Source organism: Microcebus murinus, unplaced genomic scaffold (assembly GCF_040939455.1).
Source record: "Microcebus murinus isolate Inina unplaced genomic scaffold, M.murinus_Inina_mat1.0 scaf010_hap2_Mmur4.0, whole genome shotgun sequence".
Lineage (NCBI taxonomy): Eukaryota > Metazoa > Chordata > Mammalia > Primates > Cheirogaleidae > Microcebus > Microcebus murinus.
The window spans coordinates 268798-291690 of NW_027438956.1; the positions used below are offsets into that span (position 1 = coordinate 268798).

The window sequence follows — 22893 nt, forward strand, 5'->3', positions numbered from 1 at the left end:
TAACCCTAGCACTCTGGGAGGCTGAGGCAGGAGGATCGCTCAAGGTCAGGAGATTGAAACCAGCCTGAGCAAGAGTGAGACCCCATCTCTACTAAAAATAGAAAGAAATTAATTGGCCAACTAAAAACATATAGAAAAAATTAGCTGGGCAAGGTGGCACTCGCCTGTAGTCCCAGTTACTTGGGAGGCTGAGGCAGAAGGATTGCTTGAGCCCAAGAGTTTGAGGTCGCTGTGAGCTAGGCTGACGCCACGGCACTCTAGCCTGGGCAACAGAGTGAGACTGTCTCAATAAAAAATTTTTTAAAATGCAGTGAAGAAAGAAACAGAGCAGATGAGGAAAATAGAAGACAAAGAGCAAGTTGGATATTTACACCCAAACTTATTTCAGTAATAGCATTAAATTATCTAAATCCTCTGAAGAGGCAGGCAGAAATTATCACACTACACATAAGAAGACTCACCACATGCCACCCATAAGAAGCACACCCTAATGATGAAGCATGAGAGTGGGAAGACCAGCTGTGCAAACTCAGCCTGAAACAGCTCCAGCAGCACTGCCCATTTCAGACAAAGTAGACTTCGGGACAACGAATATTACCAGGAATAAAGGGGGCTACTTCTTTTCATTTCTTTTTTTTTTCAGACAGAGTCTCGCTTTGTTGCCCAGGCTAGAGTGAGTGCCGTGGCATCAGCCTAGCTCACAGCAACCTCAAACTCCTGGGCTCAAGCAATCCTGCTGCCTCAGCCTCCCAGGTAGTTGGGACTACAGGCATGCACCACCATGCCCGGCTAATTTTTTCTATATATATTAGTTGGCCAATTAATTTATTTCTATTTATAGTAGAGATGGGATTTCACTCTTGCTCAGGCTGGTTTTGAACTCCTGACCTCGAGCAATCCGCCCGCCTCGGCCTCCCAGAGTGCTAGGATTACAGGCGTGAGCCACCACGCCCAGCCAAAGGGGGCTATTTCTTACTAATAAAAGGGTCAATTTGTCAAGAAGCCATAACAAACTCAAATCTTTATGCACTTAATAAAAGAACTTCATGAGCCAGGCATGGTGGCTCATGCCTGTAGCCCTAGCACTTTGAGAGGCTGAGGCAGAAGGATTGCTTGAGCCCAGGAACTGGAGGCTGCTGTGAGCTACAATGACACCATTGCGCTTTACCCAGGGCAATAGAGTGAGACTCTGTCTCAAAAAAAAACACCAATAAACAAAAAAAAACACAAACCTCCCAAATAATTAGATAAAATGGAGAAACTCAATGAAAGACAGAAATTACCAAAACTGATACAGGAAAAACAGAAAAATAGAAAATCTGAAATAAACTGTTGTATCTCCAAACAATAGAACACTACTGAACAATTAAAAGAAACAGGCCGGGCGCAGTGGCTCACGCCTGTAATCCTAGCACTCTGGGAGGCCGAGGCGGGCGGATTGCTCGAGGTCAGGAGTTCGAAACCAGCCTGAGCAAGAGTGAGACCCGTCTCTACTATAAATAGAAATAAATTAATTGGCCAACTAATATATATAGAAAAAAAATTAGCCGGGCATGGTGGCGCATGCCTGTAGTCCCAGCTACTCGGGAGGCTGAGGCAGGAGGATTGCTTGAGCCCAGGAGTTTGAGGTTGCTGTGAGCTGGGCTGATGCCACGGCACTCACTCTAGCCTGAGCAACAAAGCGAGACTCTGTCTCAAAAAAAAAAAAATAAATAAAATAAATAAAAGGAACAACCTACAGATACGTGCGACATGCACTGATCTGGAAATGATCACCTTAAGCCAAGGAAGCCAGACCCACATGGAAACACCCTATGATCCCACTCGGATGAGATGTGTGAACAGACCAGCTCTCCCGCAGTGACAGAAGTGGCGGTGGGGGGTGGGGGCCGGTGTGAGGAGAGGGTGGGGCGACGGAAAGGTGCAAAGTCTCACCTGGAGTGGTGGTTACGCAGGTGCACGGCCACGGTGTGTGCCTTACTTAAATATTTAAATCACTCTCCAGTAATAAAGTTGATTTTAATATACGTGGGAAATAGGACATTACCTTCACTCAAGTAAGTGTCCATCCCAACTGACAAGAAAAAACTCTAAAACGTGAACAATCAGACAAAAGACAGAGGCGACTCTTCACACAGGCTCCAGAGCATGGACACTGTCATGGCTCTCGTCAGACTGAAGGACACCGTCCCCCCACCCCGAAAGGCCCCTGACCCCACACCCACGCCCCGTTCCACTCACTGCCGCACAGCCACACGTCCAGCTTCTACTAGCTCCTCCCCTGTCTTTGTCCCTCAAAAGGACGTGAGGTCGGGGGCTTGATTTGCTCAGTTCTGAATCCTTAGCACCAACAGCTGCACCTGCCCGGGACACCCACCTGTCGATGTCCTGCTGAAACGCAGCCAGCTGGGCCTTGAGCTTGGCCTCTGCCTGCTGCAGCGTCTGGACCTGAAGGTCTTTGGAGATCATCTCCTTGGACAGCTGAGCGATCTGGGCGTCCCAGGCAGATTTTAGGGCTGATGCGTCTTCACGGAGCCTACACAGAAAGGAAACTGCCAATGGGGACGTGGTTCTCGCTCACTCAGGCTCTCTCTCACACAGCTCCCCCCAAAAAAACATGCGTGTGGACACACACACACACACACACATGCACGCACACGCCCAGTCCTCCCAGGAAATGCCACGTCAGAGCTGAAACTTCCTTGCTACATTAAGGAGATGGTGCTACCCGAGAAGAAACAGCCACTCCTTCCCCCCCTCCACCCGCCTACCCATCCATTCAATCATGCATCCTACCAACCCAGACATCCACAAACACCTATGGCATGCCAGGTGACAGGCCAGGAACTCAGGGTGCAAAGGTGAGCCATGATGTGCCTGCCACGCCTCACGGAGCGCCCAGTCTTGAGGCAACGCCCCCTCTGACCAACCCGTCTTCACACCTTTGCCATGCCGAGCATGGCACCTCATACGCGAAGACATTCAACATGTACTTGTCAAACTGAACAGTAGGATAAGGTTCTGGAGAAACCATTAAATAACCTTAACAGTAAAACGCCTCTGGTAGAATTCCCCCAAATTGTATATATTTCCCAAGAAAAACATTTACAGAAGACACCGAGACACGCTGACCAGGCAGCCGCGGCGCTGCGCCCAGCCAGATGACACCTGCCCGCGCTCGGTGGCGGCCCTGTGGCGCGTGGCAGCCTCAACGGCTCCGGCGAGCTCGCAGGACAGTGAGGACAACGTCACACAGAACGTTGTGTGACGGACTCTCAGAGCAGAGGGTGAGCTCACTGCTGCCCACAGAGGCCACCCTGTCACGAGGGTCCGCCGAACCTGGCGTGGCTGTGTGTCAAGCCTGGTCTCTCACAGGAGGGAAGGAAGGCCTCCGTGCCCACTTCTTTGCACACATGTTTTAGGAGGGCTGAAAAGAGACACTATCGAAGGCTTCAAATTTGCAGTCAAATCCAGCCTGACACAGACATGTGCGTGTTACACAGGCTCCGTCCACGCCATTAACAGTGTTGGCTGTTGAAGAGACACACTTGTCAACAGTCTTTCAGCGCTCTGGGCAGCAGCGTCACCTCCAGACCAAGAGCCACCCAAGAAGGCATTGGCTCCCTGCCAGCGCAGGCCAGGGGTCGTCATGACCCACCCCCGGGGCATGGCTGCCGAGCTCTCGCCCTGGACACAGAAGGACGGCGGCAGCCCGAGGGGGAACGGACTGGTCAGTCGTGCTTTTACCTTCACACACCCTGCAGGTGTTCCCTGTGCTTTCAAACGCCAACCCAGCACAAAACTGCTAAAGCGCTAAAAGCTACTAGGAACTGCGAGGTCGTCCTTTAACGTGAACTCGCACTCGGGTCAGCGAGGTGGGAATGACACCTGAAACCCCTGGACATAGAGGAGGAAAGAAGTGACCTTCTGAGTCTCTAAATCTATTTTCTATTACCAAAATAATGCCCTGTATGTTTGACAATCCTCAATGGGAAAGAAATATTTTTTTTTTTTTTTTTTTTGAGACAGAGTCTTGCTTTCTTGCCCAGGCTAGAGTGAGTGCCGTGGTGTCAGCCTAGCTCACAGCAACCTCAAACTCCTGGGCTCAAGCAATCCTCCTGCCTCAGCCTCCCGAGTAGCTGGGACTACAGGCATGAGCCACCATGCCCGGCTGATTTTTTTTTTTTATATTATATATATTAGTTGGCCAATTAATTTCTTTCTATTTTTATGGTAGAGACGGGGTCTCACTCAGGCTGGTTTTGAACTCCTGACCTTGAGCAATCCGCCCGCCTTGGCCTCCCAGAGTGCTAGGATTACAGGCGTGAGCCACCGCGCCCGGCCAAGAAATATTAATATTCATAGGCCAGGCACGGTGGCTCACACCTGTAATCCTAGCACTCTGGGAGGCCAAGGCGGGTGGATGCTTTTGAGCTCAGAAGTTCGAAACCAGCCTGAGCAAGAGTGAGACCCCTTCTCTACTAAAAAAATAGAAAGAAATTAGCTGGACAACTAAAAAAAAAAATATATATATATATATATATATATATATAAATTAGCCGGGCATGGTGGCGCATGCCTGTAGTCCCAGCTACTCGGGAGGCTGAGGCAGAAGGATCGCTTGAGCCCAGGAGTCTGAGGTTGCTGTGAGCTAGGCTGACGCCACGGTACTCTAGCCCAGGCAACAGAGTGAGACTGTCTCAAAAAATAAAAAAATAAAAAAATATATATATACATATGTTTATAGAAAGAAAACTAAAGGACATCAAAAACAGCATTTAGTGTAAGACTCCAGGGGAGACTGAGGCCCGGCAGGAAGGATCGGCGAGCTGCTGTCACTTTAGCTGCGCTGACATCGGAGCAGAGAAGCGTGAGGGTCTCTACGGCCTCCCGGGACATCCACGGCACGGGCTGCTGGGCGCTCACACACGCACCGTGCTCAGCTGCCTTCACTTCCCAACTACTGCTGCTCAATCTGGTCGTTCAAACAAGCTAAATCTACGGCCGGGCGCGGTGGCTAACGACTGTAATCCTAACACTCTGGGAGGCCGAGGCGGGCGGGATCGCTCAAGGTCAGGAGTTCAAAACCAGCCTGAGCAAGAGCGAGACTCCATCTCTACTATAAATAGAAAGAAATTAATTGGCCAACTAATATATATAGAAAAAATTAGCCGGGCATGGTGGCGCATGCCTGTAGTCCCAGCTACTCGGGAGGCTGAGGCAGGAGGATTGCCTGAGCCCAGGAGTTTGAGGTTGCTGTGAGCTAGGCTGACGCCACGGCACTCACTCTAGCCTGGGCAACAAAGCGAGACTCTGTCTCAAAAAATAATAATAATAATAATAAATCTAAGGACACCACCTGGAATAAGCCTTTCATCTCCTGGTATCTTCTAGTTCTCAGAGTCATTTCCTCCCAAATAGAAATATGATTTAGCAGAGAATTCTCTAAAAAATAGGGACAGCTATTTCCCTAAGGGACACAGCCAGTCGCTAAGCAAGGAAAACACCAGCCAATGACTTGTGTCTTCAGTAAGTGCAACTTCCCCAAGACCCCACCCCCTTACGGGGAGTCCAGGGACAGTTTCATGCGAACCATTCCACTGCCGTTACGATGGCCAGACTTGCGTGCATCTCTCACCCAACGCCAGGCACAAGTGGAACACAGGTGCTTTTGTGGCCTGGCCTGCCTTAGATGCCAGAAAGGAAACCGGGTTTAAAAAGACATTAGTTGATCTTCAGGTTGTACATGGTGAGCAAAAAAGAAAAAGTAAAATAAATAATTAAAAAAAAATTTTTTTTAATTAAAATAAAAAAGAGAGATGAGTTGATGGGGTAATTGGAACCCCCCCGAGTACTGCTGGGGCTGCAGTGTGACTGGCGCAGGGCAGCTATGGAGGAGGAAGAGCAGCTCCTCACACAGCTGAGCACAGAATTCTAGGGCCCAGCAGCTCCCCTTCCGGGCACTCACACAAGAGCCCAAAGCAGGATCTCAAACAGACATCTCTACATGGATGTTCACAGCAGTGTTATTCGCGAGCTAAAACGGCGGGAGCAACCTGCGAGTCAATGAATGGATGGACAGATACACAGATGTGGTCCATCCGGACAACGGCATATCACTGAGGCTTAAAAAGGAAAGAAATTCCGACTTAAAACCACTGAACCGTATACTTAGAAATGGTTAAGAGAGGCCGGGCGCGGTGGCTCATGCCTGTAATCCTAGCTCTCTGGGAGGCCAAGGCAGGCAGATCGCTCAAGGTCAGGAGTTCAAAACCAGCCTGAGCAAGAGCGAGACCCTGTCTCTACTATAAATAGAAAGAAATTAATTGGCCACTAAAACATATATATATAAAAAAAATTAGCCGGGCATGGTGGCGCATGCCTGTAGTCCCAGCTATTCGGGAGGCTGAGGCAGGAGGATCACTTGAGCCCAGGAGTTTGAGGTTGCAGTGAGCTAGGCTGACACCATGGCACTGTAGTCCAGGCAAAAGAGATGAGACTCTGACTCAAAAAAAAACACAAAAAAATTAAAATTAAAAAAAAAAAAAACAACAGACATCTGTACCTCGATGTTCACAGCAGTGTTATTCACGAGATAAAACGGCGGGAACAATCTTCGTGTCAATGAATGATAAACAAGTGCTGTCTATCCAGACAACAGGATATTATTGAGCCTTAAAAAGGAAAGAAATTCTTACTTAAACCCACTGAACTGTGGGTTTAGAAATGGTTAAGAGAGTAAAATATATATGTATTTTACCATAATAAAAAAAAATTAAAAAAAAAAAAGGAATAACCTTCTGTCATCTGCTATGATGTGGCTAAACCCTGCAGGCACCGTGCTGGGTGAGATGACCCAGTGACAAAAGGACACACACTGTGTGAGCCCGACTCACAGGAGGCCCCTGGAGGAGTCAGACTCATGGAGACAGGAAGTGGAAGGAGGATGAGAGTGCGGGCTGGGGAGGGGGAGGGGCTGCTGGTTCTTGGGGACAGAGCTTCAGTTTGGGAAGATGGACAGTTCTGGAGACGGATGTGGTGACGTCTCACAACCATGTGGATGTGCTCAATGCCACTGAACTGTGCACTAAAAAAATGGTTAAAATGGTAAGTTTTATGTTATATGTATTTTACCACAAATAAACAAATGCATGCATACACACAAACTACACAATTTCACAAAAAGAAAAGAATCGTTAAGAAAAATGACCAGAAAGGCCAGGCACGGTGGCTCACGCCTGTAATCCTAGCACTCTGGGAGGCCGAGGCGGGTGGATAGCTTGAGGTCAGGAGTGCAAGACCAGCCTGAGCAAGAGCGAGACTCTGTCTCTACTAAAAATAGAAAAAAATTAATGGATCAACTAAAAATATATATCAAAATTAGCTGGGCATGATGGCGCATGCCTGTAGTCCCAGCTACTCTGGAGGCTGAGGCAGAAGGATTCCTTGAGCCCAGGAGTTTGAGGTTGCTGTGAGCTAGGCTAATGCCACAGCACTCCAGCCTGGGCAACAGAGTGAGACTCTGTCTCAAAAAAAAAAAAAAAAGAAAAGAAAAGAAAAAGAAAAATGACCAGAAAGCTAAGAAGACCCCCTGCCCACCAGACACGCGTTCCCTTGCTGGCCTCCGGGTGGCGCCAGATGCCCGCTCACCTGTCGATGACAGCATCCTTCTCCTTGGCGGCGTCCGCCTGCCTCCACTCGGCCCTGCGCAGCTGCACCTCCAGGCTCTCGCGGTCGGCCTGCAGCTCCCGGACCCTGGTCTCCAGCACCCGCAGCTGCTCCCCGTGGGCTCCCTTCACCGCCGCCAGCACCGCGTCCCTCTCCCTGGCCAGTCGGTCGAGCTCCTCATGCCTAAAACACAGAGAGGGTCCCCTAGCAGGTCACCCAGCCCCAGACTTCCAGACCCCCAGAACTTCTCTAGAGGCACTTATCACCCTGCCTTGTGCTGCGGCAGTCACTGTGCGTCTGTCCTCAGCTGGGTCACCTAATTCTGCAGGGCGCACTGCACTCATTACTTCTCACAGGCAAACACAGACTGAGCCACTTAGACGCCAGGCTCAGCCTGCCTCCCCCGCCCCCCGAAAACTCACAAGCCCGCAGAAGAAAGACGGGAAAAGCAGGTACATTGGTACAATCTGAACACTACCACTCGGACTCCTCATCAACCTCTGCAAGCCAAAGCAGGCGGATGCTTCCTGCCTTGCATCTTGGTGCCAGTCGGGCCTGCCAGAGCTGGGACTGCCGTACAAAGCGTGCACCAAGCACATTAGCTCTGAATCGCCTCCACCTGGGCTGCTTGTGTGAATCACTTGGCAAAGTATGTTCCGTAACTCTCAGTGCCTTCATGATATTCGTCCAGACACACACACAATCACGCTCGTCTGCATCGAGACTCTCGCACAGCAAGACTGCCTGGGCGGCTGGTTCCACAGTGTGGACAGGCTCTGCCACCAAGGGAGCTGGGGACACAGTCCTCGTGCCGGCACTCAATCTGCAGGGAAAACCGCAAAGCTCTTGGCCAGATAAAAGCACTGCATTTTATCTTGTATTTCTTGTAGAGATGGGGTCTCGCCACGTTGCCCAGGCTGGCCTAGAGCTCCTGCCCCCAGCTTTCCCCAGGCGGCAGGAGCTGACTACAGCGTCAGCTGGCTGACCCCCATTGAGGGGAGCTCGCCAGGTGGTCCTTTGGCACGTAGCTGGGAAGGAGCGCAGAGCACGTGAGATGCTGCCCTGGGAAGTCACTCCGCTCCTGTCTGGTCACGCGTGTGAGAGGCAGACTCCATGAACAGACGCAGGGAAGCCCTGCTTGTGTCAGCAGGCTGTCCCCAAGAGTATTTACATCTTACTTAACAATCACTGTCCTTTACAGCATATGACACTGTTTTGTAAAGTGTACACTAATAATCATCACAGTTATCTTTATTTAGAAATGTTTCTGGATGCTGACAGTCTTGTGACCCTAGCAAATTTATTATCTTTAGATTATATGAATACATTATTACAGGTGATTGATTTCAAATTTTTTCGAGTATAAAAAATACATTAATTTAAAATGCTGTGGAGCTGTGGACTGGAAATGCAGAGTTCAGGAGGAAAAGGAACAGTGTAGACTTTTGCCTGCTGGGGAAAAGCAGGTTCAAGGAGGTTTGTGGTAGCGCGGGGGGCTCGCTCTGTCACCTCGGCTGGTCTCCAACCCCACCGCGCCCGGCCAGGTACTGTTTTTTTTTTTTTTTAAGCCAGAGTCTCACTCTGTTGCCCAGGCTAGAGTGAATGCCATGGTGTCAGCCTAGCTCACAGCAACCTCAGACTCCTGGGCTCAAGTGATCCTCCTGCCTCAGCCTCCCGAGTAGCTGGGACTACAGGCATGCACCACCATGCCGGGCTAATTTTTCCTATATGTTTTTAGTTGGCCAATTAGTTTTTTCTATTTTTTAGGAGAGACGGGGTCTCGCTCTTGCTCAGGCTGGTCTCAAACTCCTGACCTTGAGTGATCTGCCTGCCTCAACCTCCCAGAGTGCTAGGATTACAGGCTTGAGCTACTGCGCCCGGCCTAACAGTGTTATTTGTTAATGCTAGAAATTACACTCATTTTCATTATAGACCTTTGAACAACACAGGTTTGAATGGTGAGGGCCCATATATATGTGAATTTTTCAATAAATATATTGGAAACATTTTTAGAGATTTGTGACAACTTGAAAAATTTCACAAACTGCACAGCCTAAAAATATCAAAAAACTAAGAAAAGGTGTACTTTTCTAGCAGTACTAGCTTTTCTGCTAGTACTAGTACTAGCAGATACTACTAGTCTATATTATCATTTACTACTGCAAGATATTCACAAATCTATTATTAAAAGCTAAAACTTATCAAAGCATACCCATACAGACACTCACAGAACACACGTGGCACCATCCACGGTCAAGAGAAAGGCAAAAAAGTGAAGATGCCGCAATAAACCGCCACTGCGCAGTCACCTGTAGCACATGCACTGTAACCACTGCAACCAGGTCACAGCCCCTCCTGCTGCCACCGTGGGGAGCTCTCGTGTCGCAAGGACCCACTCACAACACAGCGTGGCGTGACACTCGTCACCTCCGAGTGCCCAGTTCGTCTTTGGGTAAAGTGCGCACCACAGTACACAGTGATCTCCTGCCGGGCACAGTGGCTCACGCCTGTGATCCCAGCACTTTGCGAGGCCAAGAAGGGAGGATCGCTTGAGCCCAAAAGTTCAAGACTGGCCTGGGCAACATAGTGAAACCCCATTTCTACAAAAGTTAAAATCGAAAAGAAAATCATGAAGGAGAAAAGATACTTGCCTGAACAGGCTTTTTTTTTTTTTTTTGAGACAGAGTCTCATTCTGTTGCCTGGGCTAGAGCACTGTGGCGTCAGCCTAGCTCACAGCGACCTCCAACTCCTGGGCTCAAGCGATCCTCCTGCCTTGGCCTTCCAGAGTGCTAGGATTACACGGGTGAGCCACAGCGCCCGGCCAATATGTGAATTTTGACTACACAGGGCGCTGGTAGCCCTAGTCTCTGAGCTGTTCAAGTGTCAACTATCAACTTACGATTTTTTAAAATTCTAGATACAGATTTAAAAACCTACAAAGAGAAACGATGTTTGTCTGACTTCTTCACGGCCACACAGTGCGCCTAAGCACGCAGTCCTGGCACCACCGCCATCTGCTCTGCGTCCGTCTGGGCTCCCCACGCACCCACTCTGCCTCAGTTTCCTCACTGGGCATGAGAACACCGCGTGCACCCTCACGGCACGTGTCATCTGAGGGCACGGCCCTCTCACCACCCCCAGTGGGGCACGCGCAGCAGGCTGGAAAGCGTTTCCCGCTGCAGGGACACCAGGGCACAGCGGCAAAGACAGTGTCCTCACAGTTCAGCTTCTCAATCTGTGCATGTTGCACAAACATCACGACAACAAAACATGCACGAAAGTCACCCTTGCGTCACTGCCCCGTCTCGCACGCCGTTACATACCATCTTCATAAACACCTACCTGTTTTTACTTATAGTTACAATGTTTCTTCAGAGAAGAAAAAGGAAGTGAATCCTGTGGTGGCAGCTGAAACAGAGGCTCATGGCCCCACCCACACCCCTGCACCCACTGCAGGCCCCACACCGCAGCCCCCGCCCTGTCCCTGAGCCGTCCCCGGCTCTGCTGTCTCGGGCACCCACTCACGCCGTCCTACCAAGAGTTTGGCCAGGCGTGGTGGCTCACACCTGTAATCCTAGCACTCTGGGAGGCCAAGGCAGGCGGATTGCTCAAGGTCAGGAGTTCAAAACCAGCCTGAGCAAGAGCAAGATCCAGTTTTTACTAAAAATATAAAGAAATTAATTGGCCAACTAAAAATGTATATAAAAAATTAGCCGGAGGCTGAGTACAGTGGCTCACACCTGTAATCCTAGCACTCTGGGAGGCCAAGGCGGGAGAAGTGCTCGAGGTCAGGAGTTCGAAACCAGCCTGAGCAAGAGCGAGACCCCGTCTCTACTAAAAATAGAAAGAAACTAATTGGCCAACTAATATATATAGAGAAAAAATTAGCCAGGCATGGTGGTGCATGCCTGTAGTCCCAGCTACTTGGGAGGCTGAGGCAGGAGGATCGCTGAGCCCAGGAGTTTGAGGTTGCTGTGAGCTAGGCTGATGCCACGGCACTCTAGCCTAGGCAACACAGTGAGACTCTGTCTCAAAAAAATAAATAAATTTTATATACATATATATATATAAAGTAGCCGGGCATGGTGGTGCATGCCTATAGTCCCAGCTACTTGGGAGGTTAAGGCAGAAGGATTGCTTGAGCCTAGGAGTTTGAGGTTGCTGTGAGCTAGGCTGACGGCACAGCACTCTAGCCCGAGCAACAGAGTGAGACTGTCAATAATAATAATAATAATAATAATTTCAGTGGGAAAATGAGGGCTCTTTGGAACTTACGAATTTTAGATCCAAGAGAATAAAATTATTTTTGCTGCAATCATTTTAAAAATAAAGGTGGCTGTATCAACAAAGTAAAATTAGTTGTCCCAATCTAAAACTAGTTAAGTTCACTGGGCATGGTGGCTCACACCTGTAATCCCAGCACTCTGGGAGACTGAGGCTGGAGGATCGCTTGAGCTCAGGAGTTCAAGACCAGCCTGAGCAAGAGGATGACCCATAAAAATAGAAAAATTAGTCTCTACTAAAAATAGAAAAATCAGCCGGGTGTGGTGGTGGCACCTGCAGTCCCAGGTCCTCAGTCCTCAGTCCCCTGAGGTAGGAGGATGACTTGAGCCCAAGAGTGTGAGGCTGCAGTGAGCCACGATGGCAGCACTGCACTCTACTCAGGGTAACAGAGAGAGACTCTGTCTCAAAATAATAAACAAACAAACAAACTGGCTAATAAGTAAATCTTTTAAGTTTTAAAAGTTAACTTTTAACTTAGGTTTTAAATGTTTTAACTTTTAAAACACTGGAAAGCCTAAACGTCACTGAGAGGATCCAGAGCAGAAACACGGGTGCAAAGCCGAGTCAAGGCCAGACTCCCCTAGGACAGAACTTGGGGATGAACGTACCAGCCTTGGCTCCCACTCCCAGCCGCGGACAGGCTGTGCGCTGTGGGGTCAGAAACACTCACTTCCTCTTAAACGTTTCCTCTTCTTTTTTCCTGGTTAGCTGCACAGAGTGAAGTTCATCTTCTAACTCCTTTATCCTAAAAAGAAACAAGTATTAGCGGGAAAAGCAGCTATGAGACTAAAGCAAAGCCCCAAGGGACTCCCGGCCCAGACCTCGCGACGCAGCCACGCGCTCTGCCCGGGAGACGCAGGCGACACGCACCGGGCATCCTTCACGGCTTCCAGGTCCCGGCACGCCCAGGCCTGGTGCTGGAGCTTCCTCTCCAGCTCCGAGTTCGCGGCCTCGGCCCGCTGCAGACACTCCGCGGCCTTTGCTCCAGCTTCTCTCAGAGCCTCAAGCTCTTTGTTCAGTAGTTTGACCTTGGAACGATTTTAAAAAATTCAAAATGAGGATGTAGTTAGAACCAACTGAGGCATTAGACACATGTACTGCCGTTTCATTGAGACTGGAGAGAACGGGCCTGATGCGCTGGCTCACGCCTGTAATCCCAGCACTCTGGCAGCCGAGGCAGGAGGATTGCTCAAGGTCAGGAGTTTGAGACCAGCCTGAGCAAGAGCGAGACCCCGTCTCTATAAATAGAAAGAAATTACTTGGCCAGCTAAAAATATATAGAAAAAATGAGCCGGGCATGGTGGCGTGTGCCTGTAGTCTCAGCTACTCAGGAGGCTGAGGCAGGAGGATCGCTTGAGCTCAGGAGTTTGAGGTTGCTGTGAGCTAGGCTGAAGCCACGGCACTCACTGTAGCCCGGGCAACAGAAGTGAGACTCTGTCTCAAAAAAAAAAAAAGACTGGAGAGAATAAAACTGATGTTCAGGAAACTGATGTTCAGATAGTAGAATGTCCTCGCACGCCACACCCCGTGGCGCAGACTCAGGTGAGACCGCGTGGCCCTCTGAAGGCTCCGCAGCCACCGAGTCAGGCCCTGGGCCCTGCAGGGACCCCACATGCCTCCCAGCCCTTCTCCGTAACAGACCAATTCAATTCCACTCTGTTTCTTAGCATGCAATTTCAGTATTACTTAAATAATGACATCGGCCACGCAGGGCGTGTGTGAGAACCTGGCTCACTGCTGAGCGACCCCACTCAAAGCCCAGCTGCACGCTGGATTTCTACATAACCTATGCCTCCATTTCCCTATCTGTGAAACGCTGGTGGTGACGACGGTTGCTATACCCAAATCAGAAAATATGCACACAGGAGCCGTGTACAGCGGCTCACGCCTGTAGTCCCAGCAACTTAGGAGGCCAAGGTGGGAGGACGGTTTAAGGCCAGGAGTTTGAGACCAGCCTGGGTAACATAGTGAGATCCCATCTTTAAAAAATAAATAAATAAATAAGAAAAATTAGCCGGGTATGAGCCTATGGTCCCAGCTACTGGGGAGGACAAAGCAGGAGGATCCCCTGAGCCCAGGAGCAAAAGGCGGCCAGCCGCGGTGGCTCACGCCTGTGATCCCAGCAAAAAAGACTCAGCTTTTGCTTTTACCGATCAACTGCATACTGTGATGTGAACCGCTGGGTCTAGCAGCAGGTGGAGACGGAAACAGGCCCAGCACCTGGGATGTCCCTCCGCCGACAGGAGAGCCCGCCCCACAGGGAGCACAGGGCTCCCACACGCCCACCTGCTCGCCTGCTCCTGGCTGCTCGGAAGTTCCCAAAGGGGCCTTGTGAGGGTCCCTGTGGGGCAGCCCCAGCCTCAGGCCCAGACTGCTCTGGTCTCTGGCCGACAGGGTCAGCACTACGTCCAGGGGTGGGGTCAGGGACTGATGAGAAAGGGTCACGCGGGGCTCTGCGGCCAGCGGCGGCATGGGGGAACTCCGGCTGGCCTTGCCCGGCAGGGGGACGGTGATCTGTGCCAGGAGGCGAGACTGGGGTTGCCTGGCCCGGGCCCCAGCCACTCTGAATACCTGCCCGCCGCCCACTAGGGTCCTTGGGGGCTCCCCTGGGCTGACGGCTGTCCTGTGGAGAGGCGAGAAAGCCTGAGGGAGGGTCCTGTGCTGGCCACAAAGGCTGTTGCCACGGGGACAACAGTGCCAGACCAGACATCGTCCTCCCCTCCCCGCCCCCAACTACAGCCATCGTCCTGCCTACATGTGGCCCCTCAAGGCTGGTCCCTGTTCCACATCTTGAAAGTGACCCCAGCAGTGCCAGAGGTGCCAGCAGAACCACATGCGTGTGCTGCCTGTAGCTGCGCACACACCACACGCCACCCTGCGGCTCCAGAGAGGCGCTGAGCCCAGGTGGCCTCTGCTGCGCAGTGGGGCCTGGGCAGCACCCTCGGGCGGTTTCAAGGATCTCACGGGAGAACCCGGGCCCCCACCAGGGACAGAGTCCACAGCAGCCTGGCTGCCTCGCCTCGAGGGGGGCGCCGGCTCAGGTGCCAGCAGCCTGACCAGGAGCGGAGGCGCCAGTGCTCCTGACCGAGGGCCGCGACTCCACGGCAGCTGCGGCAGACGCATCCCCTGCAGCCCACCGCAGCCGGCCGGCTCCACGCAGCCAGGCCCCCGGCCCACGTGCCCGTGTGTGGTCCGCCAGACGCCGCTCAGAAACAGCCTCCCCGCTCAGGAGAGGGGGTCTCAGGGCAGATGAGGAAAAGCTTTCAAAACTCAAAGGGGGGCCGGGCGCGGTGGCTCACGCCTGTCATCCTAGCTCTCTGGGAGGCTGAGGCAGGCGGATTGTTCAAGGTCAGGAGTTCAAAACCAGCCTGAGCAAGAGCGAGACCCCGTCTCTACTATAAATAGAAAGACATTAATTGGCCAACTGATATGTATATAAAAAATTAGCCGGGCATGGTGGCGCATGCCTGTAGTCCCAGCTACTCGGGAGGCTGAGGCAGAAGGATCGCTAGAGCCCAGGAGTTTGAGGTTGCTGTGAGCTAGGCTGACGCCAGGGCACTCACTCTAGCCTGGGCAACAAAGCGAGACTCTGTCTCAAAAAAAAAAAAAAACAAAAACAAAAACTCAAAGGGGCCCGTTACCTTGAGCTCGTGGGATAAGACCGCGCTGCTCATGCTGTCGGCCTGCAGGCGGAACTCGTGCTCCCGCTTCTGCGTTTGGGATTCGAACTCCAGCAGCAGCTCCTGGAACACAGCGGGCCACGGAGAAAGGACAGTGGTGGGGACCCAGCACAGACCTCGCTGGCAGGCTTACAAGTGAGGAGTGGGCAGGACCGCACGGACGCTGCTGGGGAGGGAGAGGCTGGGGTGTGTGACACCAGCCGTGGGACAGTGCCAGCTGCACACGCTGACTTATTCCTCGGGCCCCTGTGAGCCCCACGTTTGCACGAACAGCAGGGGGCTGGCAGGGTCCGCCCCACTGAGGACGCAGATCCGTCCATTTCTCCCTTTAGTTCTGTCCGTGTCTGCCCGCACAGAGCGCAGCCAGTGAGCGTGCACGGGCTGAGAACCAGCTGCTCCAGGGCCGCACCGTGGAGCACGGGGCCCCAGAGACCACCCTTCTCTCCCAAGACCTGTTGGTTACTGCAAACAGACTCAGCTACCTGGAGGATGGGCACGGAGGGAGGCTGAACCCAACCCTGAGGTGCTGCCAGGAAGGCCTGGCACCCTCTGCCAGCCCGGGACAGACAGGAACCACACCTGTGCCCGGCCGTACACGGACAAGCTGCACCAGCACAGCTGCACACCCGAATTCTGAACACTGAGTGGGAGCCTCAGAGAAACTGCAGAAAGCACAACTGAAACATAATTTACTTTTTTACCTTTTGAAAGGCAAAAATGATGGTAAGTGTCACAGGAGTAACACTTAATAGAATCAGAATGTAAAAGTCATGGAAGGCCGGGCGTGGTGGCTCACGCCTGTAATCCCAGCACTCTGGAAGGCCAAGGCGGACAGATGGCTTGAAGTCAGGAGTTCCAGACCAGCCTGAACAAGAGCGAGACCCTGTCTCTACCAAAAATAGAAAAATTAGCCAGGCATGATGGTGTACACCTGTGTCTCAGTTACTCGGGAAGCTGAGGCAGGAAGATGGCTTGAGCCCAGGAGTTTGAGGTTGCTGTGAGCTAGGCTGACGCCACAGCACTCTAGTCCGGGCAATAGAGTAAGTAAGACTCTGTCTCAAAAAAAAAAAAAGTATTTGTTAAATGAATGAACAAATCAATAATCACTCAGTTTCTCCTCTCGTGGCTTTTAACCCTACAATTAACTTACAAGGAAAAAGACTCCCTTACATCGCAGTGTACAACTCACATATGTAATAAAAGTTACACTGCTTTCTTTTCGCGGAAGACGCGCTCGCGGCTCCGCGGAGCTGTGGTGTGCCCGCTCCTGCTCCTGACTCACCGCTGTTCGCTCTCGGCGAGGAACAAGTTGGTCAGGAAGCCGCGCTGCAGCCATGGCTTTTAAAGATACCGGAAAAACACCCGTGGAGCCGGAGGTCGAGATTCACCGGATTAGAATTACCCTAACCAGCCGCAACGTCAAGTCTTTGGAGAAGGTGTGTGCTGACTTGATCAGAGGCACAAGGAAAAGAACCTCAAAGTGAAAGGACCAGTTCGGATGCCTACCAAGACTTTGAGAATCACTACAAGAAAAACTCCTTGTGGTGAAGGTTCTAAGACTTGGGACCGCTTCCAGATGAGAATCCACAAGCGACTCATTGACTTGCACAGTCCTTCTGAGATTGTTAAGCAGATTACTTCTATCAGTATCGAACCAGGAGTGGAGGTTGAAGTCACTATTGCAGATGCTTAAATCAACTGTTTTAATAAATTGACTGCCACTTGTTAAAAATAAAAAATGAAATAAAAAAAAATAAAAGTTACACTGACTGATTCAGTTACCGTCGACTCGTGTTTCATTTTTCAAAAGAAAAATTATTATCCCCATCGAATCAATTCTACTTCTGACAAGTCAGTGATGGACACAAAGATCTTCTGAAACGAGAAACACAAAAGCAGCCCAGAGGCAACCACGAAGCTGAGGAACACACGAGACCCCAGCTCAACAGGCGAAACGAGGGACGTGGCCGCAGCACAGAGCGAGAGCACAGGGCCTGCGCCCCAGAGCCAGCACGGGCTCGGGCTGTTGCAGAACCACACTAGATAAGTGCCACCCTGGTTTCCGGCCGCAGCCCAGCTGGCCCATTAAAACACCGAGTCTCCTTCCTTCCAGGGACAGGGCTGTCACCTGACAGAACCCACATTCCCGGCTGTCTGTGCGGGGCCTGCAGTTCTGCCTGCGGACAGCTCGGGAAGCCAGCTGGGGTCACTGCCCAGCCGGCCACAGCCCTGACCGCTGCTGTCCTCCCCGTGCCACTGAGCACCCGCCGCCTGCTGGCTGGGACACCCCTCTCACTGCCAGAGTCCTCCCGAAACTCTTCTTTGGAGGTGACTTTGGTGCCACAAGACAAACGAAGCCTTGTCACTTAGTCACCATTGGTCTCTTTTTGACCACACATTTCAAGCCCCGGCTTCATGCCTAACGACCTCTGGCTGCTTCCAAAAGGGAAACCCACCCGTGCCGGATGAAGCTCTTCGGTCCCTGCGAATCCCGGAGGGAAGTCCTCTCAGGCCGTCTCGGAGGCGATCTCCAGGACACTCAGCAGGGCAGCGTCACGGAGGGAACAGCGCGCTCCCAGGGACGGAGGGCGGCCACAGCCGGACATGGAGTCGGCTCGGGCAGGAGATGCCATGAAGGGAACACTGTGAGCACCTGAACAGGTGTCTGCCACGTCTCGCTAGACGGGGACTCTGGGCGTAAACCCGTAGGAGAATATCTTTCTTTCTTTTCTCTCTCTTTCCTTCCCTCCGCAGGGTCCCACCCTGGCGCTCAGGCTGGAGTGCGGTGGGGCAGTGGCATGACCACAGCTCACCACCTGGAGTGCGGTGGGGCAGTGGCACGACCACAGCTCACCACAGCCTCAAACTCCCGGGCTCAAGCACGTAGCGGGTCTTCCCACCAAACCCAGCACAGCTGAGTCTCATGGCGGTGCGGGCTGAGTTCCAAGAACACCAAGGAGAAATATGGTCACAGATTTAAATGCTGTCAATTAAAACATCTATATTTAAATTATAACTATTATTGTTTTGTTGAAAGAAATACAGGTACCATAATTTGAGTTTCAAATTATTTTCTGCAGTAAATAACTCAAGTTTTTTTTAATAGTACCTTTTTTCTAAAATAAATAAGGAAATGTTTAATCATTTCTGAGGTGTAGTGGTTAATTTTATATGTCAAATGACTGGGCTGGCCGGGCGCGGTGGCTCATGCCTATAATCCTAGCACTCTGGGAGGCTGAGGCGGGGGGATCGCTTGATGTCAAGAGTTACAGACCAGCCAGAGCAAGACCAAGATGCGGTCTCTACTAAAAATAAGAAAAATAGCTGGGCGTCGTGGTGCACACCTATAGTCCCACCTTCTTGGGAGGCTGAGGCAAAAGCATCGCTTGAGCCCAGGAGTTTGCAGTTTCAGTGAATTATGACAATGCCACTGCCCTCTACTCAGGGTGACAGAGCGAGAGTCTGTCTCAAAAAAAAAAAGACTGGGCTAAGGGATGCTCAGGGTGTGTCTGTGAGGATGTCAGCGTCAGCAGGCTGAATAAAGATCCGCCCTCCCCAGTGTGGGTGGCCCCCTCCAGCCATGGAGGGCCCAAATACTACTAAAGAGTGAGGCAGGGTGAATACGCTCTCTCTGCCTGAGCTGAGACACCAAGCTTCTCCTGCCCTGGGAAATCAGAGTGCCGGGTTCCCAGGCCTTTGCACCCAGAGTGAATGACACCGCCAGCTCTCCAGGTTCTGCCACCTGCCGACGGCAAACCATGGGACTTCGCAGCCTCCATAACTGCACCTGTCAGTTCCTGCGACACATCTCCTCTTATGTGTATCTACATATCTCCTGCTAGTTCTGCTTCTTTGAGAATTCTGACGGATCCGTGAGGAAAGAGAACACTGTGGGGGTGACTTCAGAGGAAGATTTAGACACCCCGTCACCTCTCCCTACAGACCACCCCAGAGTGGAAACCTGTCTCAATCATTCTACTTTTAGGCCAGGCATGGTGGCTCATGCCTGTAATCCTAGCACTCTGGGAGACCGAGGCGAGAGGATCGTTCGAGGCCAGGAGTTCAAGATCAGCTTGAGCAAGAGCGAGACCCTGTCTCTACTAAAAATAGAAAGAAATTAGCAGAACAACTAAAAATATATAGAAAAAATTAGCCAGGCATGGTGGCGCATGCCTGTAGTCCCAGTACTCGGGAGGCTGAGGCAGGAGGATCACTTGAGCCCAGGAGTTTGAGTTTATTGTGAGCCAGGCTGACGCCACGGCACTCACTCTAGCCTGGGCAACAGAGTAAGACTCTGTCTCAAAAAAAAAAAAAATAATTCTACTCTTACTCCCATGGACAACATATTCAACAAACAAAATGGCATTTTTTTCCCCTTAACTTTGTACAATCTAAGTTTCAAAGAAGGCAGGCAGGGAGAACACACAGGAAAGGACCAACCCCCGGAAGCTCTACCTGTCTCTGCAGAGCAAGTTCTCCGTCGAGTTCCTCGAGTTTTCTCTCTAGCCTCCATTTCAGATTTTCATATTGTTCCCGATGGTGGTCGATCTCACCATTCTTGTCACTGTGGTAATAAAACACGTGTTAAGAAAAGCCACTCTGGGCCGGGCACAGTGGCTCACGCCTGTAATCCTAGCACTCTGGGAGGCCGAGGCAGGCAGATTGCTTGAGGTCAGGAGTTCAAAAACAGCCTGAGCAAGAGCAAGACCCCGTCTCTACTATAAAATAGAAAGAAATTAATTGGCCAACTAATATATAGAGAAAAAATTAGCCAGGCATGGTGGCGCATGCCTGTACATGCCTGTAGTCCCAGCTACTTGGGAGGCTGAGGCAGGAGGATCGCTTGAGCCCAGGAGTTTGAGGTTGCTGTGAGCTAGGCTGACGCCACGGCACTCACTCTAGCCTGGGCAACAAAGTGAGACTCTGTCTCAAAAAAAAAAAAAAAAGCCACTCTGAACATTCACTGAATGCATATGTTTGCAAGTGGCTTTACACACAGAGCTGGTGCTTCCCGTTTGCAGGGCTGGCTTCAGTGGGGCCCAGAGAGCGGCAGACTCCCACCTCCACCTGGACCCTGCTACACCCAGAGAGCAGCAGACTCCCACCTCCACCTGGCCCCTGCTACACCTGAGCGAGGTGACTGCCTGTAAAAGAGAAAATTAAATAGGGTCTACAGTCTCACAACATAAAACCCAAAACATCCAGGCTACAACAAAAAATCACACGGCATGCCAGAACCAGAAAGGTGTCACTCTGAATGGGAGAAGACAGCCATCAGATGCCAGCGCCAAGACAGCGCAGACGCTGACATCACTGAAGCAGTCACCATCAAAACGCTTCAACAAGCAATCTAGTAAAACAGATGGGAAAACAGAAAATCTCAGCAAAGAGGAAGATACAACGAAGAATGCTGTGGACATCTGAGAACTGCAAAGCTCAATAACCGAAGACTCGCTGGACGGGCTCGAGGGCAGGACGCACGTGGAGGAGGGATAACTTCGGAAAACTTGAAGACCGAACGACAGGAGTGACCCCGTCTGAGCAGCAGAGAGGAAATACACTGAAGAAGAAGAGAAGCAAACAGGGTGCAGGGACTGTGGGACACTCACGCCCTCAGAGTCCCGGAACGGTGTCTGAACACAGCTGAAAACGTCCCAGGTGTGGAGAGGAGGAACCGGCGAAGACCTGAGAAGGCTCTTCACAAAATAACATAAAGCACTTTCAAAAGGGTGCTTTATACCTGTGAGCACATTTGGGACACGATCAAAAAATAATAATAATAAAAAAATTTTAATTAAAAAAAAAAAAAACGCTCTCAGGAACAGCTATGAACAAGTTAGCACTTGCGTGGAGGACGACTGGGCCACAACTGTCCCGGCGCCCAACGCGCCCGCCCTGCGCTGAGCGTAGAGGAGAAGCAGCCCGGACGCCACCGTCTGCGCGGGGCTGGGGAGAAGCCGACTGCAGTTCAACTCTCGGCTCCGTCCCTGGTCCCCGGGAGGGGGTGTGTGGGTGAACATCACCGAGAGGCCCTGCCTAGGGAACGACCACTGACCGGCACGCGCCACCTGCACCGGCAGACGCTGCAGAGGACCCACCAACGCCCCGGGCTTCCCTCAGGACAGTGACTCCTGGGACAGGCACGTCTGTTGCAGGGACCCTGGAAGCTACACCTGTGGGTTGTTACGGGAGATGCCGACCCCGGCAGGTCAGAGCGGCACTGCACTTTCGTAGGGGTGGCTTCGGCAGGGCCCAGAGGGGAGCAGACTCCCCTTGCACCTGACCTGTCTGTCACAGAAGGTCCCGCTGCTGAACAGCAATGTCTGCTGCTGTCCTGCTGGCCAGCTCACGGCCATCTGGGAGCCTCTGAGCAAACAGGCTGGGCACACACAACAGGGGACCACCTAGCCATTCAGAAAGATGTGGCAGAACCCAACAAACCAACACAAAGAAAAGATGCCAAAAACAGACCAGGACCTGCCAGAAGCAAGTTCCAGAACGGCGAGTGCGGGAGGCTCTATCTGGGACCCAGAGACACCACAGCAGACCACCCGTGGCGGTTTCCATTTTGACGTTTCGCTTCATCATCTTCTATGAGTTTCCATAAGACTTTCTAAATGACTTTCTATAAGAACAAGTTAGTTTTGTGATTTTAAAAAGTGTCTAAATCAGCCAGATGTGGTGGCTCACACCTGTAATTCTAGCACTCTGGGAGCCAGATGACGGTGGATCACTCAGTCAGGAGTTCGAAACCAGCCTGAGCAAGAAGGAGACCCCGTCTCTACTAAAAATAGAAAGAAATTTAAAAAAAAAAGAAAGAAATTAATTGGCCAACTAATATATATAGAAAAAATTAGCTGGGCATGGTGGCACATGCCTGTAGTCCCAGCTACTTGGGAGGCTGAGGCAGGAGGATTGCTTGAGCCCAGGAGTTTGAGGTTGCTGTGAGCTAGGCTGACACCATGGCACTCACTCACTCTAGCCTGGGCAACATAGCGAGACTGTGTTCAAAAAAAAAAATGAAAAAAAAAAATAAAACGTGTCTAAAATGCTCTCCACATTAGAACAAGAAACCATATAAGAAACACGCAGTATGTTGTTAAGTGAGATCAGAAACTGCCGTGTGCTCCCCTCTAGTGTCTGTGCACACGCACTTCATACGTGGGGAGACAGCACAGAGACACACTCTAATCGCTAACGTGATGCAACGAACACATGCATGTCTCTTCTGAGATGCGGGGGTGGGAGTAATGTTTTAAA

The 22893-nt window shown here is 51.3% G+C and overlaps 1 protein-coding gene and 1 pseudogene across 3 annotated transcripts in view; one reads left to right on the plus strand and one right to left on the minus strand.

Annotated features, from left to right (window-relative positions):
• The window catches only part of CCDC57 (coiled-coil domain containing 57), a 100485-nt gene that overhangs the window by 66875 nt on the left and 10717 nt on the right, over window positions 1-22893 (minus strand). For all 3 annotated transcript variants that reach the window (XM_075999840.1, XM_075999839.1, XM_075999841.1), the window contains exons 3-8: window positions 20089-20197; window positions 15595-15696; window positions 12824-12981; window positions 12624-12698; window positions 7651-7851; window positions 2378-2536 (exon numbers count right to left, since the gene is read on the minus strand). In XM_075999840.1, coding sequence (XP_075855955.1) covers window positions 2378-2536; window positions 7651-7851; window positions 12624-12698; window positions 12824-12981; window positions 15595-15696; window positions 20089-20197 — 804 coding nt within the window. The remainder of the gene's footprint in view (window positions 1-2377; window positions 2537-7650; window positions 7852-12623; window positions 12699-12823; window positions 12982-15594; window positions 15697-20088; window positions 20198-22893) is intronic.
• Window positions 16880-17354, plus strand: LOC105878074 (small ribosomal subunit protein uS10-like; annotated as a pseudogene).